The 20267-nt window shown below is 36.5% G+C and overlaps 6 protein-coding genes across 6 annotated transcripts; 2 read left to right on the top strand and 4 right to left on the bottom strand.

The window, feature by feature from the left end:
• Positions 1–892: 892 nt before the first annotated feature.
• LOC109056207 (hemoglobin embryonic subunit alpha-like) lies at positions 893–1635 on the bottom strand. The gene is made up of 3 exons (XM_042718963.1): positions 1514–1635; positions 1214–1421; positions 893–1125 (listed from the first exon to the last, which is right to left on the bottom strand). Exons 1-3 carry the CDS (start codon positions 1606–1608, stop codon positions 997–999), a joined length of 432 nt encoding a protein of 143 aa, XP_042574897.1. The 5' UTR covers positions 1609–1635; the 3' UTR covers positions 893–996.
• Positions 1636–2761: 1126 nt separating this feature from the next.
• On the top strand, positions 2762–3571 carry LOC109056210 (hemoglobin subunit beta-like). Its single transcript, XM_042718941.1, has 3 exons — positions 2762–2920; positions 3015–3237; positions 3339–3571. Exons 1-3 carry the CDS (start codon positions 2829–2831, stop codon positions 3465–3467), a joined length of 444 nt encoding a protein of 147 aa, XP_042574875.1. The 5' UTR covers positions 2762–2828; the 3' UTR covers positions 3468–3571.
• A 1968-nt stretch (positions 3572–5539) lies between these two features.
• LOC109056261 (hemoglobin embryonic subunit alpha-like) lies at positions 5540–6319 on the bottom strand. Its single transcript, XM_042718931.1, has 3 exons — positions 6160–6319; positions 5860–6067; positions 5540–5772 (listed from the first exon to the last, which is right to left on the bottom strand). The coding sequence occupies exons 1-3, from the start codon at positions 6252–6254 to the stop codon at positions 5644–5646; spliced, it is 432 nt and encodes a 143-aa protein (XP_042574865.1). The 5' UTR covers positions 6255–6319; the 3' UTR covers positions 5540–5643.
• Positions 6320–8555: 2236 nt separating this feature from the next.
• Positions 8556–9361, top strand: LOC109056262 (hemoglobin subunit beta-like). Its single transcript, XM_042718911.1, has 3 exons — positions 8556–8716; positions 8811–9033; positions 9135–9361. The coding sequence occupies exons 1-3, from the start codon at positions 8625–8627 to the stop codon at positions 9261–9263; spliced, it is 444 nt and encodes a 147-aa protein (XP_042574845.1). The 5' UTR covers positions 8556–8624; the 3' UTR covers positions 9264–9361.
• Positions 9362–10548: 1187 nt separating this feature from the next.
• On the bottom strand, positions 10549–11660 carry LOC109056211 (hemoglobin embryonic subunit alpha-like). The gene is made up of 3 exons (XM_019073446.2): positions 11504–11660; positions 10869–11076; positions 10549–10781 (listed from the first exon to the last, which is right to left on the bottom strand). Exons 1-3 carry the CDS (start codon positions 11596–11598, stop codon positions 10653–10655), a joined length of 432 nt encoding a protein of 143 aa, XP_018928991.2. The 5' UTR covers positions 11599–11660; the 3' UTR covers positions 10549–10652.
• A 5233-nt stretch (positions 11661–16893) lies between these two features.
• Positions 16894–17669, bottom strand: LOC109056264 (hemoglobin subunit alpha-1-like). Its single transcript, XM_042718902.1, has 3 exons — positions 17508–17669; positions 17213–17420; positions 16894–17103 (listed from the first exon to the last, which is right to left on the bottom strand). The coding sequence occupies exons 1-3, from the start codon at positions 17600–17602 to the stop codon at positions 16975–16977; spliced, it is 432 nt and encodes a 143-aa protein (XP_042574836.1). The 5' UTR covers positions 17603–17669; the 3' UTR covers positions 16894–16974.
• Between the last annotated feature and the right edge of the window lie 2598 nt (positions 17670–20267).

The following is a 20267-nucleotide window of genomic DNA, read 5'->3' as shown; positions in this document are numbered from 1 at the left end:
GCACCAAAGAACACTTTAGTATACACGAATTAGGCTAGGCTATATGTTTTATATCATAAAGTAGGTCTATTAAATAGGCTACATAACGAATTATTAGTAGGCCTATAATATAAACTAATTACTATTTTAACCCCTTTATTAACTGAACGTTGAAAATTTACATTTTATAAAAAGCTTTTAAAAAAGTTTTACTTAGCGAGAAACGGCTCATTTGTTAGATTTCAAAAGTTCATAACTGAAGCCAAATGGAGCAAAAACAATTTAGTCATTACAATTTACTCAATTAAAAGATAAATTATTCCAAACATCTAAGCGAAAGTAAACGTTTCCACATGTATTTGTACTTAAAGTATAGCTACTTAATTTATACTTTAAAGTATGCAATAGTAAAAAAGTACGCAATTTTTCTTCTTGAGTAAAAAAGTAACTATATTTTCTACTAGTAATATATTTTCCATAAGTGGGTAAATTCATAAGTGACATATCTTAGCAGGCTGAAGGACTTACATTGCAACAATTGGAAAACCCTCCAAAACAAATGAAGTTAGTAGAGTAATTAGCAGACTAATGAAGTTCAATTACTCAAGTGCTCTGCCATCACTTAGCTATGCTTATTTGAGAAATTATTTAGCAATATGCTTGTTTATTTAAAAGTATTTTAAGTTTAAAGTTGATTTATTTATTTTCTTATTCGTTGTGTGGTTGGTAATTTTATGTTTGATTAATGTCAACACTAGATAAAACAGCATTACTTCCGTATCCACTGGCTGGTATTCTTCAGAATGAATGAAACAGTAGCTTTATTTGTGTTCTGATTTGAAAATGTATCTAGTCTCTCAACATTCTCATCACTGACTGGTGTTTCACAAAAACATGCACCAACGACGCTTAGTTAATGTTTTTCATAATCATTTATTGCATCATAATAAGACAGAATGTTTATACAGGCATTCATCTGGTCTGACGCGGTCCGACTCGAAGACACTCAACATGCGCTTATCTGTACTTCTCGGACAGAGCCAGAGACAAAGCACAGAGGAACTTGTCCATAGCAACATGGGCCTCTGGAGTGAAATCGGTGGGGAACATAGTGGCCAGAACCACGAGGATGTTGTGGGACAGAATCTATGGAAAAACGAAACAAAAGGTTGCCGTGACTAGGAGAGTAAAGACAGAAGCGGAGTTGACTAAAGGTGAATTTCGTTGCGTTTACCTTGAAATTGGCGGGGTCAATACGCAGCTGGAAAGCATGAAGCTCGCTGAGGTTCAGGAGCCCAGAGGTAAGGTCATCGATTTTGCTGACAGCCTCAGCGACGCCGCTCATCACAGTCTTACCGTGCTTCCTCACTGGGGCAGAGCCTGGGCTCAGGTCTTTCCAGTGAGAGAAATAGGTTTTGGTCTGTGGGTAGACCACCAACATCCTAGACAGACACAGTGAATTGAATTTTAGATATATATGCCCGAAGAAAACGTTATGACCTAGCTTATTACAACACGCCATTAATAACCTTACCTAGAAAGAGCATCCTGACCAATGTCATCAGCCCTTCCCGAGATTTTGGCCCAAAGGTCTTTGACGGCAGCTTTGTCTTTGGCAGAGAGACTCATCGTGGAAGGACGACTTTGCAGCAACTTCTGTAGGCTTCTGACAAGAGGACTGACGGTTTTATACTGCCACCAGGAAGACACACCCAAAGACCCTCCTCTCACCCCCAAAGATGACTTATCAGACTGTGGAAGATTGCCAAAATATTCCACTTTTTCCCTTTTTATTTTATATAGCAATTCCTTAATCTGAAATTAATTAATGTAATAATCAAACATCTGTCGAATGAATAACATACGGCGATACTTTTTACGAGTTTTTTTACAGTTGTAACATTAGCTGGATTTTGTCTTAAAACTATGTAACGGTTTGATGTCTTTAAAGTAAAACTGTTGTTCAACGCTGTGAAGATCAGCTGTTCCTATGTGAAATCTTAATCAATTTTTCAGTTATTTACTGATGAACTGTTGTCTATTTAACTCGTAGATGAACTCATGATACAGAACAGGAATGTAATGAACTGAAATGAAATTATTTTTGTCGAATGATATCTTTTAAGACTCTTTAACATTTAAAATGTCTAGGTTAGGCTACTTTAAAGCACTAGAGATGAATGTTTCAAGTGTACTGGCTACTGTAACAAAAGCACTGTTTTCTTTATGAACTAAAAAATATGAAGTAGTTATAGGTATTTTTGTTCATGATTTGTTTAGTAGACAACTGAAAGAAATATCATATGAAGAAATGTTCAGTATTTCCTATGCGTAAAAATTCTATCATATTCATTTATTACTTATGTCCACCATCTGCAATCCATATCATCCCAATAAAATAATTGTTCCTTAATAAATGTTGCCTGGTTAAAATAAGTTAAAAATAGAATCCGTATAGACTCATTGGACCTATTGTGGTTTCTATTTCATGTTATTATTATTAATATATATATATATATATATATATATATATATATATATATATATATATATATATATATATATATATATATATATATATATATATATATATATATTAAAGAAGGCAAAATATTGCTAAAATAAATGTTTAGGTTTAGTATTTGCAGATATTAGAAGAAAAAAGTATGCTATGATAGGCATCTCTTGGGTGGACGTGGTTGAACCAACCCACAATCTTGTCACCAATAGCCTGTCAAGGGGTGGGGTGATGAAGCGCATTTAAAAGTACCGCAATGAGACTCTCTCTCTTCACAGCATTCTTTAGCATCTGTTAAAGGCAGTCAGTCTGAACATCTAAAGTCGGAAACATGGTTGTGTGGACAGACTTTGAGAGGACCACCATCCAGGACATCTTCTCCAAGATGAACTACGAAGTGGTTGGACAACAAGCTCTGGCAAGGTATTGAGTCCTGGCATTAACTTAAAGCAGGCAACTAGTTTACAAACAGCGCCCTAATAAAATGATGAATGAATGTCTTCGTTCTGGCTTGTAGATGTCTTATCGTTTACCCCTGGACCCAGCGGTACTTCGGCAATTTTGGAAACCTGTACAATGCCGCTGCCATCTTGGGAAACCCCATGGTTGCAGCACACGGTAAAGTCGTGCTCCATGGCCTGGACAAAGCCGTGAAGAACATGGATGACATCAAAGCCGCCTATGCTGAACTAAGTGTGCTGCACTCCGAGAAGCTCCACGTAGATCCTGACAACTTCAGGGTAAGTTAATAATAATGTTCATTACCAAGACTTGTTCTGACCTCAGTGTTCATGCATCCCGTCTGTCTATATGACACTGACACCCTTGTGTCCTCCCACAGCTTTTGGGTGACTGCTTAACCATCGTTGTTGCTGCTCAACTTGGCGCTGCATTCACACCTGAGGTCCAGGCCGCTTTTCAGAAATTCCTCGCCGTCGTGATCTCCTCCCTTCGAAGACAGTACCACTAGAAACAAACCTGCTTTGACTGTTACACAGAGGATCATCTGATGTTAAAACAAAAGAAAATGTTCTTCTGAGTTGAAGCAAATAAATGTTTCAATATTCAAGCGTATGCAGCGTATGTGTTCCTTTATTCACACATTGTTCATTCATATATTCTTTTACATTCTATAATGTGCCATTTCCAACTAAAATCATTTATAATGAGCCCATATAGTATACTGAAATATAAGGATGACTTTTCAGACAGGCAACAGAGTTTACCAGTTATTTGGCTAAACAGATACAAATATTAACACAAATAGCCTAACACAAGACAAACATCGGTTGTTCAATAATTGTTTATATAAAAAATGGTAACGTTTGATGTTGTAATGTATATATCGCTATGTCTATGTGGATATTAAATATTAATATGAAAAACATTCAGCAACAAATGATTTTTTGATATTTGAATACTATAGGCTATTAGCTAGGCTATGTAAATACTAATTATTTACAGACGGATAATCGTCGACCATGTTCACATTCGGAATAAAATCTAATTAATTTTTAATGATGGCTATAATAAGTTATCAAAATAAACTGTAATAGGTTAAAGACGTCTACCTGTGACTATTTTACGTTGAAATTGTTTACGTTGCAATTTCATTGTTTATTTTGAATAAACGTTAAACCAGATGAGCTCAGTACGATGGTCAAAACTATGTATCTTTTACAGAGTGGATATATTTTTGTTGTAATGATCAGTGACAGTTACACAACCCGATCCTGCCATAGGCAGTAGTCAGCCAGTCGTCTTGGGCAGAAACGCGCCGAAGGCTGAAATGCGGGACCGCACGCGCACGCAGCTTTCAGACACTGTTGTCTTCTTTATACCTACTAATTTTAGGCAATTTCTATGGTGTTATTTTAATGACAAAATATCGAGAGCTTATTATTGTAGAGCGATAGTGCATGCATGTAATGCGCAAGCACGAATCTAACCATTTGCAGGCAGATTTCATTCGTTCTTGCACAACACTGCACGCGCGCTCTCAAATATAGCGTTCTCTCGGCTCTCCTTTCGCACAGATAATTGCTTGTAGAGGCTCAACTTTGTCCTTGCATCAACAAAGACCAGAGAGGGGCTATTTTTCAGAGGAAGAGTATTCACACTAAATGGAAGCAATCTGATTTTTAGTCTGTCAGTTCTCTAGTTATTTATTACATAATTCAATACCCTAGTTATTTAAGTTAAGTGAATAATGTTAATATGCACAATTAAAATACTTAAATTACTGCATTTGTTGTTGTTGGCTATATTTCTACATCTGCAATAACATATATCAACATGTTATACTGTTTCGTCTTTTTTACATGTATTTTTATATGTATTGTTACCCCCTTGGGGGTGTCAAACTCAATGAGAGGGCCGGAACCCTGCAGCGTTTAGATTCAACCTGATCCAACTAATCAAGTCCTTCAGGCTTATTTGAAAACTACATGGAATTAATTTTGAAAAACCTTTGAAACAAAAAAAAACAGAGCAAAGAACCACAATGAAAAAAGTTAAACACCAATTGAGGGCACAAAATAAGCCAGAACTGCTGCTGGTTAGTGAAATATGCACTTTGTACGTTGAAGATTTAAAAGCAAACTGTAAAACCCTCTAAAATTATAGTACTCTGATGAAGTTCAATTACACCTCTGCCTCCACTTATCCTTAAGTTTGAGAAATTATTTAGCAATATGTTTCTTTATTTAAAGTTTATTGATTGGGTTAATTTATTTTGTAGTTTGTTTGTTTATGCGGTTTGGTTGTTTTATGTTTTTATTTATGTATTTGTTTATTTGTTTTGTAAATGTAAGACTTTAGACTTTTGTAGTAAAACTGCTCAAATGAGTGTCAACACAGATAAAGCAACATATGATCGTTGGCTGGTAGTTCTATAAAATGAATGAAACCGCTGCAATATTTGTGTTCTGATGTGAGACTAGTCTCTCACCATTCGCAATAGCTGTCCTCACGTTATGACAACTGAGGTGCTTTTAAAACACTGACTGATGTATGACAAAAACATGCACCAATGACGCTTAGTTAATGTTTTTCATAATAATTTATTGCATCATAATAAGACAGAATGTTTATACAGGCATTCATCTGGTCTGACGCGGTCCGAATCGAAGACACTCAACATGCGCTTATCTGTACTTCTCGGACAGAGCAAGAGACAAAGCACAGAGGAACTTGTCCATAGCAACATGGGCCTCTGGAGTGAAATCGGTGGGGAACATAGTGGCCAGAACCACGAGGATGTTGTGGGACAGAATCTATGGAAAAACGAAACAAAAGGTTGCCGTGACTAGGAGAGTAAGACAGAAGCGGAGTTGACTAAAGGTGAATTTCGTTGCGTTTACCTTGAAATTGGCGGGGTCAATACGCAGCTGGAAAGCATGAAGCTCGCTGAGGTTCAGGAGCCCAGAGGTAAGGTCATCGATTTTGCTGACAGCCTCAGCGACGCCGCTCATCACAGTCTTCCCGTGCTTCCTCACTGGGGCAGAGCCGGGGCTCAGGTCTTTCCAGTGAGAGAAATAGGTTTTGGTCTGTGGGTAGACCACCAACATCCTAGACAGACACAGTAAATTGAATTGCAGATATATATGCCCGAAGAATACATTATGACCTAGCTTATAACAACACGCCATTAATAACCTTACCTAGAAAGAGCATCCTGACCAATGTCATCAGCCTTTCCCGAGATTTTGGCCCAAAGGTCTTTGACGGCAGCTTTGTCTTTGGCAGAGAGACTCATCTTGGAAGGATGACTTTGCAGCAGACTTCTGTAGGCTTCTGACAAGAGGACTGACGGTTTTATACTGCCACCAGGAAGATACACCCAAGACCCTCCTCTCACCCCAAAAGATGGCTTATCAGACTGTGGAAGATTGCTAAAATATTCCACTTTTTTTCTCATGACATTTTTTTTTATCCACTTCATTTAATTAATTAGCAATTCATTCAATTGAAATAAATTAACGTAGCTAATAAATAACCACCTATAACTCGAATGAATACGGTGATACTCCTATAAACTTTTTGTTTGTTTATTGGGATACTGAAACAGCTTTCCACACAACAAGCAATTAAAAATATATGTAGGCATACAACTGGAACCGAGGGACAGTTGAAACACATCGAATAACTTTTATCCTGTACATCAGAGTCGACCCATGATTTTTGCTCCACACGTGCATGGTAGGGCCCTCTTCAATTCGAGATTAAAAGGATGCACGATACTCTAATCCAAAGATATCGAACAATGTCTAATTTTAGGGATACGATTTTTAGTTCACCGCCTCTCTTTTACATGGAATATCTGCTTGTCATTTTATGAGAAAGACGGACCTTTGATGCCTGTTATCTCTCCTCAGAAAATGTTTCATAACATATTGCTCTTCGGTGTTTTCGTGCAAATTAGAGAAATGTCCGGGGTGTCAGCGGGGACAGGGGTACAGATGAAACACACTGTATCATGTGATGAATAGAAGGAAGTGATTGGAATTTAGGTGTGATTTTGCTTAATTAAATTAATGAGTGAATAAATGGGTGTTGCTTAATTAAATTAATGTGTACAGCTGATGTGGGAGGAGATGATGATTATTTAAGGATGGTTTGAGTATTGTTCGGGAGCGATTTGGGGAGCTCTCACTTGTGGGGAAACGCGAGACGGCCGCTCGGGATAATTAGTATCTCCGGCGGTGAAGATAGATAGTCAGTGGTGGGGTAAATGTGTAGACAGTCAGGGATGCGACTTCGGGTTAGGAGAGCTCTTGACCGATGCAACCAATAACTGTGGAAGCAATAAAGCGATTGGAGAGGCTGATTATGTCCGTCGAGGGGCCCAACTGATAAAGACTTCTTGTGTATCCTTCTCACCTGACGTGAGCTCGTCTGCGTGCATGTGGACCAACTGGGACTGAAAAAGGGGGGTAACGTGTCTTATGAGCTGGTGTTGTGTTTTTAAACTAATTAATAAAGAATAAACACACTGTATCAACTGTACCGAACTGATGGAGGCCACAACTGCAGCTGAAAACACAAATAAAGTATCAACTGTACCGAACTGATGGAGGCCACAACTGCAGCTGACTCCACAAATAATAATTAAATAAAATATAAGCGGAGTAACTAATGAGTATGAGTGAATTACTCACTTACCTGCTCAATGAAATGTCATTTGACTTGTACGGTCGTACGATCAGCTGATTTTTAATGTCTTTGGGCTAATGTAAAACTATTGACACTAGATTGACAATAGTCTATTGTTCAACGTTTTAGAAATTAGCTATTCCTATGTGAACTCTTCATCAATTGTTCAGTTATTTACTGATAACCTGTTACCAGTACTGATGGCTATTCAAACCTGAGATGTTCTGCTTAAATGGGAACTTATTATGTTGTATATGATAAAGTACAGTAATAAAATGAAGAGCTGAAAGGACTTTATTTCTTTTTGTCGAAAAATAAGACACTTTTACACTCAAAATAAGTTAGGCTACTTTAAAGCATTAAACAAGAGTGTTTCAGTTGTATGGGAACTGTAGCAAAAGTCTTTATGAACTAACTGTAGAAAATATAAACTATTTATTGTTATTCATAATTTGTTTAATTAGTAGACAACTGAAAGAAACACCACATGAATAAATTACATAGTTTTTGAGTCTTATGCAGAACACGTGTTGATAATTATGGAACAAACAGTTCAACAAAACTAAAATGTTCAGAATTCCCTATTTATAAAAGTATTCTATCATATGTATTTTTTATTTATGTCTCATATGCAATCTATATAATCTGATTAATAGCTACAATTGTACTTTAGAAATGCTGACACATTAAAATAAGTTAAAAACAGAATCCCGTTATCTCATTGGTATTTTTTTTTTAATCTAAACTATTGTTAGAATTAACTTTTTAGATTTAGTCTTTAAAAAAAGCAGGCTATGATATGCATCTCTTGGGTGGACGTGGTTGAACCAACCCACAATCTTGTCACCCAATAGCCTGTCAAGGGGTGGGGTGATGAAGCGCATTTAAAAGTACCGCAAGGAGACTCTCTCTCTTCACAGCATTCTTTAGCATCTGTTAAAGGCAGTCAGTCTGAACATCTAAAGTCGGAAACATGGTTGTGTGGACAGACTTTGAGAGGACCACCATCCAGGACATCTTCTCCAAGATGAACTACGAAGTGGTTGGTCAACAAGCTCTGGCAAGGTATTGAGTCCTGGCATTAACTTAAAGCAGGCAACTAGTTTACAAACAGCGCCCTAATAAAATGATGAATGAATGTCTTCGTTCTGGCTTGTAGATGTCTTATCGTTTACCCCTGGACCCAGCGGTACTTCGGCAATTTTGGAAACCTGTACAATGCCGCTGCCATCTTGGGAAACCCCATGGTTGCAGCACACGGTAAAGTCGTGCTCCATGGCCTGGACAAAGCCGTGAAGAACATGGATGACATCAAAGCCGCCTATGCTGAACTAAGTGTGCTGCACTCCGAGAAGCTCCACGTAGATCCTGACAACTTCAGGGTAAGTTAATAATAATGTTCATTACCAAGACTTGTTCTGACCTCAGTGTTCATGCATCCCGTCTGTCTATATGACACTGACACCCTTGTGTCCTCCCACAGCTTTTGGGTGACTGCTTAACCATCGTTGTTGCCGCTCAACTTGGCGCTGCATTCACACCTGAGGTCCAGGCCGCTTTTCAGAAATTCCTCGCCGTCGTGATCTCCTCCCTTCGAAGACAGTACCACTAGAAACTAAACCTGCTTTGACTGTTACACAGGGATCATCTGATGTTTAAACAAAAGAAAATGATCTGAGCTGAAGCAAATAAATGTTTCAGTATCAATAAGCAGCGTATCCTGTGTTCTTTTATATTCGCATGAATTCACAAATTATTCATTCATATATTCTTATACATTATGTGAAAGAATGTGCCATTTCCAACTAAAATAATTTACAATTAGTATCAGCTATATATAGTATATTGAAATATAAGGATACCTTTTCAGAGAGGTAATAGAGTTTGAAAGTCCTACAGTTATTTTAGCCAAAACAGATACACACATTAGCACAAATATCCTACACAAGACAAACATCGGTTGTTCCAATTGTTCAATAATTATCTATATATATAATGGTAACATATTTTAAGTTGAAATCGTCTACGCTACTGACGAACATAACCAAATACAATTGACTTGTTCTTGCAGAGTTCACTGATGTTATTTAAGCAATAGTGCTTTATTTTAACAATGGGTGTTATGATTGGATGTGCTGATTCAAGGGCACTTCAAGGCTTGACTTATATATAACAACAAACATAAAAAATACATAAAATAAAGCGAAGGAATTCATAAATTATTACCTGAACAAACAAACATCACATATATATATATATATATATATATATATATATATATATAGGCCTATATATATATAATTTATATATATAATTACATAATACATTTATTTATAGTAAATAATTATGATAACAAGTAATATATAATTATTTATGTTTCTCGGTGTAAATAAATGAAGATAATGCACCAAAGAACACTTTTGAGAGATTTGACCCTCTTGTTTACATAGGCTACTGGACGTTGAAAAACAGCTTATAATAGAAAGCTTTTTAAATATTTTTACTTAGCGAGAAACACCTTATTTATTAGAATTCAAAAGTTCATAACTGAAGCCAAATGGCGCAAATTGAACTGAATCAATATAATTTACTTAATTAAAAGTCAAGTATCTCAACCGAGTGGAAGTAAAAGTTCCCACATTTGTTTAAAAAAGCTACTTTATGTACTCGAATAGACTAGGCAAATGTAAAAAAGTAAACAAAAAAATTGAATGAATGATCAGTTCAATGAATGTCTAAGATATTAAACTAAAGCCTGTAAAATAAATGACAAAATGCATGATTAATGAATATAGTATATTGTCATTTGTGAATATTAAATTCAGCGACTTTAAAAAAAAAAAAAAAAAAAAAAAAACATTTTATGACTTGCAAAAACATATACCAAAGACGCTTAGTTAATGTTTTTCATAATCATTTATTGCATCATAATAAGACAGAATGTTTATACAGGCATTCATCTGGTCTGACGCGGTCCGACTCGAAGACACTCAACATGCGCTTATCTGTACTTCTCGGACAGAGCCAGAGACAAAGCACGGAGGAACTTGTCCATAGTAACATGGGCCTCTGGAGTGAAATCGGTGGGGAACATAGTGGCCAGAACCACGAGGATGTTGTGGGACAGAATCTATGGAAAAAAGAAACAAAAGGTTGCCGTGACTAGGAGAGTAAGACAGAAGCGGAGTTGACTAAAGGTGAATTTCGTTGCACTTACCTTGAAATTGGCGGGGTCAATACGCAGCTGGAAAGCATGAAGCTCGCTGAGGTTCAGGAGCCCAGAGGTAAGGTCATCGATTTTGCTGACAGCCTCAGCGACGCCGCTCATCACAGTCTTACCGTGCTTCCTCACTGGGGCAGAGCCGGGGCTCAGGTCTTTCCAGTGAGAGAAATAGGTTTTGGTCTGGGGGTAGACCACCAACATCCTAGACAGACACAGTGAATTGAATTGAAAGTGAAAGTGAAAGTGACGTGACATACAGCCAAGTATGGGGACCCATACTCGGAATTCGTGCTCTGTTTTTAACCCATCCAAAGTGCACACACACACCGTGAACACACACCCGGAGCAGTGGGCAGCCATTTTTATGCTGCGGCGCCCGGGGAGCAGTTGGGGGTTCGATGCCTTGCTCAAGGGCACCTCAGTCGTGGTATTGAGGGTGGAGAGAGCGCTGTACATTCACTCCCCCCACCCACAATTCCTGCCGGCCCGAGACTCGAACTCACAACCCTTGGATTGCGAGTCCGACTCTCTAACCATTAGGCCACGACTTCCCCAATTGCAGATATATATATATGCCCGAAGAAAACATTATGACGTAGCTTATTACAACACGCCATTAATAACCTTACCTAGAAAGAGCATCCTGACCAATGTCATCAGCCCTTCCTGAGATTTTGGCCCAAAGGTCTTTGACGGCAGCTTTGTCTTTGGCAGAGAGACTCATCGTGGAAGGATGACTTTGCAGCAAACTTCTGTAGGCTTCTGACAAGAGGACTGACGGTTTTATACTGCCACCAGGAAGATACACCCAAAGACCCTCCTCTCACCCCCAAAGATGACTTATCAGATTGCCAAAATATTCCACTTATTTCTCATTAAATACTTTCTTTTTTTAAATCCACTTATTCAAATGAAGTAGCAATTCATTAAACGGAAGTCGATTAATGTAATAATATCATTATTAAATCATTGAATACCGTAAGGCGATACTCCTACAGATTTTGTTTTACTTTTTGTTTTAATTTTCGAGGTTACTGCAAAACTACAGAATACTACAACTTATAAAGAGGGACTCAAAATATGTAGCTACAACACTATTTTTCGTAAAACCAAAAATAACCCTTAAACTTTTAACTTTACTCCTTACTCCTTTAATTTTGCTTAAAATTAATTAAATATGAATTACTTTTTTTTAAATTGTCAATTAAACATTGTATAATTCTTGACACGCCTCGCTGAGAAAACGTGTGCTATCTTTGAAATGGCCTGTTATCAAGAGACGTTCTTGACTGTGGGCGGTTTCACTTAAGCGTAGATAATGGAGCGCACAGTTCAGCCACTTTTTAAAATATTGCAGCGGTAAGACATTTGGAAACAACATCTAAAATAAAAACTTGAAAGCAATAGCTCTCAGAAAAGTATAAAACTGAGAGTTTACGATCCATTGTTTAAGATTTGTTTCCCCACTTAGTTGAAAATATATGTACTCTTGTTTGTAAAAAATATCGATTCTCGCTTGACAATGGTCGTTGTTTTACTCTTAGAAATCATTCTGCTTTATAAGAACGTTTATTTTTTCATAGTGTATATGTGAAATTCTGATCACCTAATTTTCTCCTCAAAGCTCCTCGGTGACTGCGTGACCATTGTTTTGGTTTTCCAGCTCGGTCGTGTCTTCACTCCGGACATTCAAGCAGCATGGCAGAAGTTTCTGGTTGTAGTCTCTGCACTTGGAAAACAGTACCATTAACTGAACATTTGGTTTATGTATGGTGCATCTTCCAATTAATAAAACCCAAAACATTTCTGATCAGTGCTGTTCTGTTACTGATGTTTGCATTGCATGCGATTTATCTGTCCTCATTCTTAGATGTCTGTTCGTATTATTAACTATAGAGATCTGAATTTGGAATTAACACTTTGCGTTTGGAAGCCTATCTTAAAAATGGAAATATTTTACAAGGAGAACCTTTTAGCGACGACTTTCTTGTTTCAGCACTGGACAGCGCCATCCGCATATTTTTCATTTTTATTAAACACCTAAACAGAATCACAATCAATAAATAAACAAAACTCAATAAAAAAAAAAACATTTAACACAAACACAAAAAAATACCTGATATCAGAAATTACAGTGAAATGTCAATAAAGAGATAGAGTCATTAATATGCTGTGTTCGCACAATCACATGTAAATACCTGAAAGAAAAACCTGCTGTTCGGAGGATATACGGTGACAGATGTTCGGTTCCATTTTGCGTGCAGTTAAAAGTCAGTGCTGATGCGGAGAGGTGCAATGACAGGCATTATGAATGGTTAACCAGATAAGAAAACTTGAATCTTTTACAGTCTTGGCACAGTAGCCTCTATGTCTAATTTCCCCCACCCTTCCTGAACACTAAATAGGCAACAAGAAGCCATGATAAGGTCTCAACTCAAAAGTTACACGTGGTGGTGTTTATTTATTGTTTGTGAGAACTTCATTGTGTGTGTTGTATGCTTGATTGCATACCTGTACTGTACACCGGTTCATTTGTAATACCCCACCATAAACAATTAATAACTGTTTATTTGCTATTTAAAGAACAAATGAAAGCCTTGTTGAAAAGCTGAATGCAGGGTAAGGTAATTTCCGTGTTTTGAGCTGCTAGTCTTTTGGGTAGATCTGGTACCTGCAACACGTTAAAAATGACTGGCGTATTACTGAAACACAACTAACTTCTGTATCAGTAACGTTTGTTGAATTCCCACGTTTAAGATGCAGAATAATAAATATGAAAATAACAAACCCACTTAATTTCACTGAGGACTACATGCTGATATTGGACCTATATTATTAAATTTAGATTGTAAAAAATCAGCAGGGCCGGATAATATAGAGCCTTATTTTTTAAAGGTGCGGCAGATTTCATAGCGGAACCAATTACTGCTATGTTTAATTTAAGTTTAACTTCAAATGTAATTCCACATGCATGGAAATCAGCTATGGTTCTTCCTTTGTTAAAAGGGGGTGACCCTTTTGAATTAGACAATTACATACCTATTTCAAGGCTATCAGTTATTGCGAACGTATTTGAATCTCTTGTAAATGACCAAGTAGAACAGTTTTTAATGGAAAATAATATTTTAAATGAATTTCAATCAGGTTTCCGCTCAGGTCATAGTATTACAGCTGATATGTTGAATACAAATGATATTTTACACATGCCTAGATAATAAACAGTACTGTGCTGGGGTGCATTTCCCAAAAGTATCGTTAGCCAACTATGGTCGCAAGTTCCGTTGTTCCCAACGTAGTTAAACGATTCGGTGTTTCCCGAAACCATAGTTCAAACGAACATTCGCAAACTGCATCGCAAACTTGTGTCGTTGGAACGACAGCTCTTCACCTGTGGTTAGAGGCATAGATCGTTGTTAGTTTGCGGTGTCGACGTCTTTGATTGCGCCGCACCTGGGGTTTGTTCTATTCAGAGTTATAGACCCTATGCCCTATTCCTTTCGAAGATTTCACCATCCACTTTGAGTGATTTGGAAGAAAGTTGTGGTGCGTAGATCTTACCTAATTCACCTTTAAATAAATTGAATATATATAATTGAATATAATATAATTGCTATAAAGTTTCAAACTGAAATCACAAATTCAGTTTGAAACTATATAGCAGAATGGTCCTCGCAATTATTCTCCCTTCGATGTGCCCTCTGAAAGGCTTAATCATGCCGATTAGAACGCAGCCTTCATTTCGCGAAGAAAAGGTGTTTGTCAATTGAGTATTTTAGAACATACATAAACGCATATTTCTCATATAAAAATATTGGTAAAACAGTATGTTAGAGGTTCTCACTTATATTAAATGTTAACACTCAAATCACAGTATTTTAAATTGATGTACCCAAATAAAGTAACAAAAATGTACCCATAAATAAGTGAGTGATTTTGTTGTTTTTACAGATTTAGAATATAGAATATTCTCTACAAATGTGTGTGTGTGTGTGTGTGTGTACATATATATATGTGTATATATATATATATATATATATATATATATATATATAAAATATATATATATATATATATAAACACACACACGTGTTGTACAAACACACATACATACACAGTATATACACTGTTTGCAAAAGTATTTTTTTTTATATTTTAAATGTTTATTTAAGTCTGCGGGGAAGGGGGCATATTGGCAAATAAACAAAATATTTAACAGATGTTATGTCAGATTAAACAAATGGTTTAAACTGCAATGGTGGCTGGATGCTGCACAGGTGTCAGGAGGTATGGGCAAAGAGGATATCCACTGTCTCCCAGCAGCCACCAAAGCCATGCACCCTCTTCAGCCACCTGGCAAACTGCAGAAGTGGCCCACACAAAAGAGTCAAAGAGTCTTTAAGCCAATACGATTTGTGACAAATACATCTTTGTTCCCATCACTATACTTTGTTCAAAATAGTTGGTTGGTCATCCGTGTACCAAAGAAGACAAATGCATATGTTATTATTTACTGGCAAGGCATTATTAGGTAAACTGCCATCTTATATTCTTAATCTTTATAATACGAATAATTTTAGCAGTAGAAACTCTTACAAATTGCATTTGACTGTTCCTAGAGTATGCTCTGAGTTCGGCAAAACTGCCCTTTCCCCCGATGGTCCTAGGCTATGGAATGAAATGCAGAGTGTTGTGATCTTAGAAACAATCCCATCTCTAAATATTTCTACCTGGAAGAAACTTGTGAATGTTTTATGTAAAAAAAAAATGTAATATGATGTTGGATGATATTTGTAGCATTTGTTGGTTTTATGTGTGTCTAATCCGTATGTGAAACTTTCTGAGCTGCCATTTTGGCCAGAACTCCCTGGTAGAAGAGATTTATATCTCAATGGGATAATTCCTGGTAAAATAGAGGATAATAAATAAATAAATAAATAACAACAACACTACCAACATGTTAGAAGATTTCTTATTTTAAAACTGCTACAAAGTAGTCAAGCCACTTTTTTTTATTTCAATAAAACTTTCCTCAATCCATGTTATATACAGGATATATATACATGGATAACAGGTTTTGTCTTTGTGTGTGTGTTTCAGTTTCACCATTGATGGGAATAAATGTACTGGTAGAGAGGGAGTGAGCAGAAGTTCAGGATGGTGGTGCAGAGTGATGGCCATCAACCCTGCATGTCAACCGCTTCATTCAGTCCATAATGATGTTTAAATGGAGGACTTCACAGAGAGGGTCAGTGACCTGTTTGCCACCAACCACTTGCCGTACAGTTAGGGGTTACGGTTGTGAGACACTTGTTGTTGTTTTTGCTAATTTTTAAGTCAAGTTCTCCCTTAGTACCATGCAATCCAGTCCTTAAGATGCATGTGTTTGTTTCCTTTATATTCTTGTACACTTAAAATGCTTTCATGGCTGTAAACTGCTGATGCACTTTACTCTTTGTAGCAAACGCAGTACTAAAATATTCTGAAATGTTTTAATAAAAAATATTTTTGAAAATATGTTTGGATTGCCTTTTGATTTGTATTGCTATTGTATAGTAGTATTATAATTTTACTAACTATATGTATGCACTATTCCAACTATATACTAAAGCAAAATACAGTAGAAATAGTTCAAAAATTACAAAGTACTGTAAAAATACAGTACAATACTGTTTTTTAGTTATACAGTACTGTTCTACATATACTGTAAAGTTGCATTACAGTACATTGCTGTAAAACCAAAATACAGCAACTTACTGGCAACCGTGCTGCCAGTAACTTACTACAAAAATACAGGGAACTTGTTAACAGTGTATGTAATTTTAGTTTATTATTTTATTTTATTGATTCGTTCATTCAAATATTTGAGTTAACTCGTTGGGTCTATTTATTTGTTGTGGTATCACTACCAAGTTACTAACTGATACATCATAGTTGAATTTGGCAAATTATATCCTGAGTTAAGTGTACCCACCCCTACATATCAGATCCGTGGTGAAAAAAAAGAGACAAAAGATATAGCTTGATTTGAAACATTTCATTTTATTATTTTCATCCTCATTAAGACGAAAACAGTGTCGCTTCGGAGATGAATGTGTCGACTTTAGCGGTACTTCTCGGACAGGGCCAGGCTGACCTGAGCGAGGAACTTATCCATTGAAACATGCAGCTCAGCAGTGAAATCTTCAGGAAACATCATTGAGAGCACAACGAGGAGGTTGTGAGTGATGATCTGACAAAAAAAAAAGGAAAAAAAGAAGATTCGGTTGTTAATAGGCTAGACTGTATTAAGTTTAAAAGGAAATTCTTAGACAAACGTTTTCAGCAAAACCTTGAAGTACCTTGAAGTTAGCGGGGTCCACGCGAAGCATGAAGGCGTGAAGCTCGCTGAGGGTGAGCAGACCCCCCTTGAGATCATCCATCAGCTCGACAGCGCTGAGGACGCCCTTCATTATGGTCAGCCCATGTTTTTTCACATTAGGTGAGTCGGGGCTCAGGTCTGCCCAATGGGAGAAGTAGGTCTTCGTCTGAGGGTAAACGAACAGAGTCCTGAAACGATTCAAAACAAAAGAGATATAATAGCAGCCTATGTTATAAAAGTCCGTTCGTTTATGCAGAAACTGCAGCTCAAATTACCTGGCCAGAGCCTCTTTGCCAATGTCCTCCGCCTTAGGGGCAACTTTGTCGAAGAAGGTCTTCACCGCCAATTTGTCCTTTGCAGAAAGACTCATGGTGACTAGATTAGTTTTGGATAGGCTGCCAAAAAAACTTCAACGTAGCTGTGTTTTTTGGCAGGGCTTTTTAAAGGAGAGAAGAGCATTGTTTTGAAAGATAAAAAAATGACTCCACCTCCCAAGAAGAGCACGAGGGTTCTTGAAACTTGATAAACAAGACAGCTGTGTGTGAATCAAGCTTCATGTATACATTTAGTGTATCTATTATTCAAACACCGTCCATTTCAGAAACTTTAAACTGGTTGTGACATTGTAGGCTATGTCTGTTTCATTTCTGGAGGTTCCTATGCTGTACGTGTAAATTAACAGCTATTAGTATTTTAAAAATTAAAAATAAAATGGTTTTGGTATTTTTATTTGAGCTTCATTAAAAGAGATATTATGGTAACACTTTAGATTAGGAAACATTCATCATTAACTAGTTGTCTGGGCTATAGCATGCCTATTATTAGCATATGGGCTGGTTATTAGTATACTTAAACCCAATACATAAACATAACTAATACAAACAGCTACCTTACTATCAATAAGCAGCAAATTAGGAGTTTACTGAGGGAAAACTTTTAGGTGACGTGTTCCCTTATGTAAGTTTAACCGATATTACCTAAATTATTTTACCACAGCTATGGTCGACTGCACATAAGTTATGCAAGATAGATAATGTAACAAACAAACAAAGAAATATCATATAAATTAAACAAACAAACCAATGAATGAATGAATGCATGAATATTCACACTGCAAAAGAAAACAACTTGCAAAAAGTTATTCTAACAAATGTAAAAAAAGCAGCCTGAACAAACAATTTTTAGTAGTAGGAGTCCGTTTATTATTTTGTGCGAGCTGAACAAGAATACTCTAAACATGTCGCTAGCAAACATTTTATTAACCTCAAGTCTTTGTTCACAACTTGTCCAAATATTCTCCGATATTGAGTCATCTGAACAAACAGTTTTATGTTGAACAATATTGTGCAAGTTCCCAGTATGCATTGCAGCTTAAAAACATTTTTATTTTTTAAATATAGGCCTAATCAGTTTTACATGTTACTGGCTTAATTTATGCTGCTGCTGTTGTCACTGTCAGTTAGCTGTCATATGGATCAGAGTTTATATTTTTACTTAACTTTTGTTGATCCTCATCAATGTTGAGAATGGTGTGTCTTACATTCACATCGCAGTTTAATACATTTGTCTATTAGTGTAAATGTTTGTCCTTAATTTTAGGAGGAAGACACTGAAAATAAAACAAAAATAAAAGAAAAGGCATCGCAATTTTTTATTTTTTTTTACAGTGTAGTCTTTCTTTGCATTTTTTTTTTATTATTATGTTTTGTATCCGGGGTCTTTCAGACAACGTTTTTGAAACGCATATTCATAAAATAAAGAAACAGTTACAACACGCTCTAGGCTACTTGAAGCATGTTTCGAGCCATTAAGTAGGGCTTTGGGGGTTTTGGGTTAAGAGTGCTGATGGCGCACAGCTGATAAATGACTTACTTTAAGAATGGCAGTGATTTTTGTCCACGGTGCCAATATTGACATTTAATTAATAAGACTTCTCAGACTGTATGGGAGTGATAAAACACATAGGCATTAATATTTGACCAAGCTACGATTGCTGTAGAGAAAGGGTGGATTTCAAGTCTTATCTTCTGCAAACATGAACACATTTTATCAGTAACTTCAAAAGTAGGTCCACCCATGCACTGATCTCGAAAACGAACTGGTTCAGCGATAGAGACCTTCCGGCTTTCTGCTGAAGCATGCTGCAAATGACACTTCTGAGAACGCCAGATGTTTCACGATGAATGGTTTAACTCAGGGAGCATGTGCTGAAGGCATGAAAAGACATATGTTAAAAAACAACAACAACAGGGATAACAAAAGCGGTACTTTGCTACTTTAGATTCACCTGCAAAATATGTAGGCCTACATTCTAGTCAATATGGTTATTGTTCACATGCAATGTTATTATGTATGTGGCTAAAACTACGGCGTAATACTATGATTTTTAGATGTCATACTATGTGTGTGGGCCCTTTACATTTATAGTCTACTTGTAATTCAATGATAAAACCAATTTGCATTCACATAATAGTAATAAGAAGAATAATGAATGACTGCCTTTTCTTGGTCACACTAAGGCTTGGTGATCATTTTAATATACATATTTTTAATGGTATGGTGCAATATGTGTAGGTTGCACATTTTGCTCTTTCAAAGCCTTCTTATAAATTTTTATTTGGGCAGTGGGCTCAGCTGTGCAATGGTATTGCATGGAGCTAGAGAAAATTGCAGCTGTCAAGTGTTGCTTGTTTTCTATTGGGATGTTTTTACTTTTTCTTTCTTTCTTTCTTTTTTAACTACTATAAGTTCGATTATAAGTAGGAATAAACAGCGCGAAAACAATTTTACTCGATTGTCATATGAACGTCATTACACTAATATTTAGTGTAATAACCAGCATTGTTCTTGCAGCTTTTTTTTAGTATTATGACAGCAAAACAACTGCTCGTTACTACAAATATTTTAATAAATAAAAATCCGTCGACCCCATTAGCCCATAAAACCTATTATGATTTTAAAAGTGTTTGATAAAGTGGTTCCATTCAATAAAAGAAAGGAAAATCAAACTGTGTTGATCATAAATGTAAAGGTGC

Source organism: Cyprinus carpio, chromosome A3 (genome assembly GCF_018340385.1).
Source record: "Cyprinus carpio isolate SPL01 chromosome A3, ASM1834038v1, whole genome shotgun sequence".
In the NCBI taxonomy this organism is placed as follows: Eukaryota; Metazoa; Chordata; class Actinopteri; order Cypriniformes; family Cyprinidae; genus Cyprinus; species Cyprinus carpio.
Note: the sequence above shows the minus strand (reverse complement) of the source record. Positions and strands in the feature narration are given on the sequence as shown.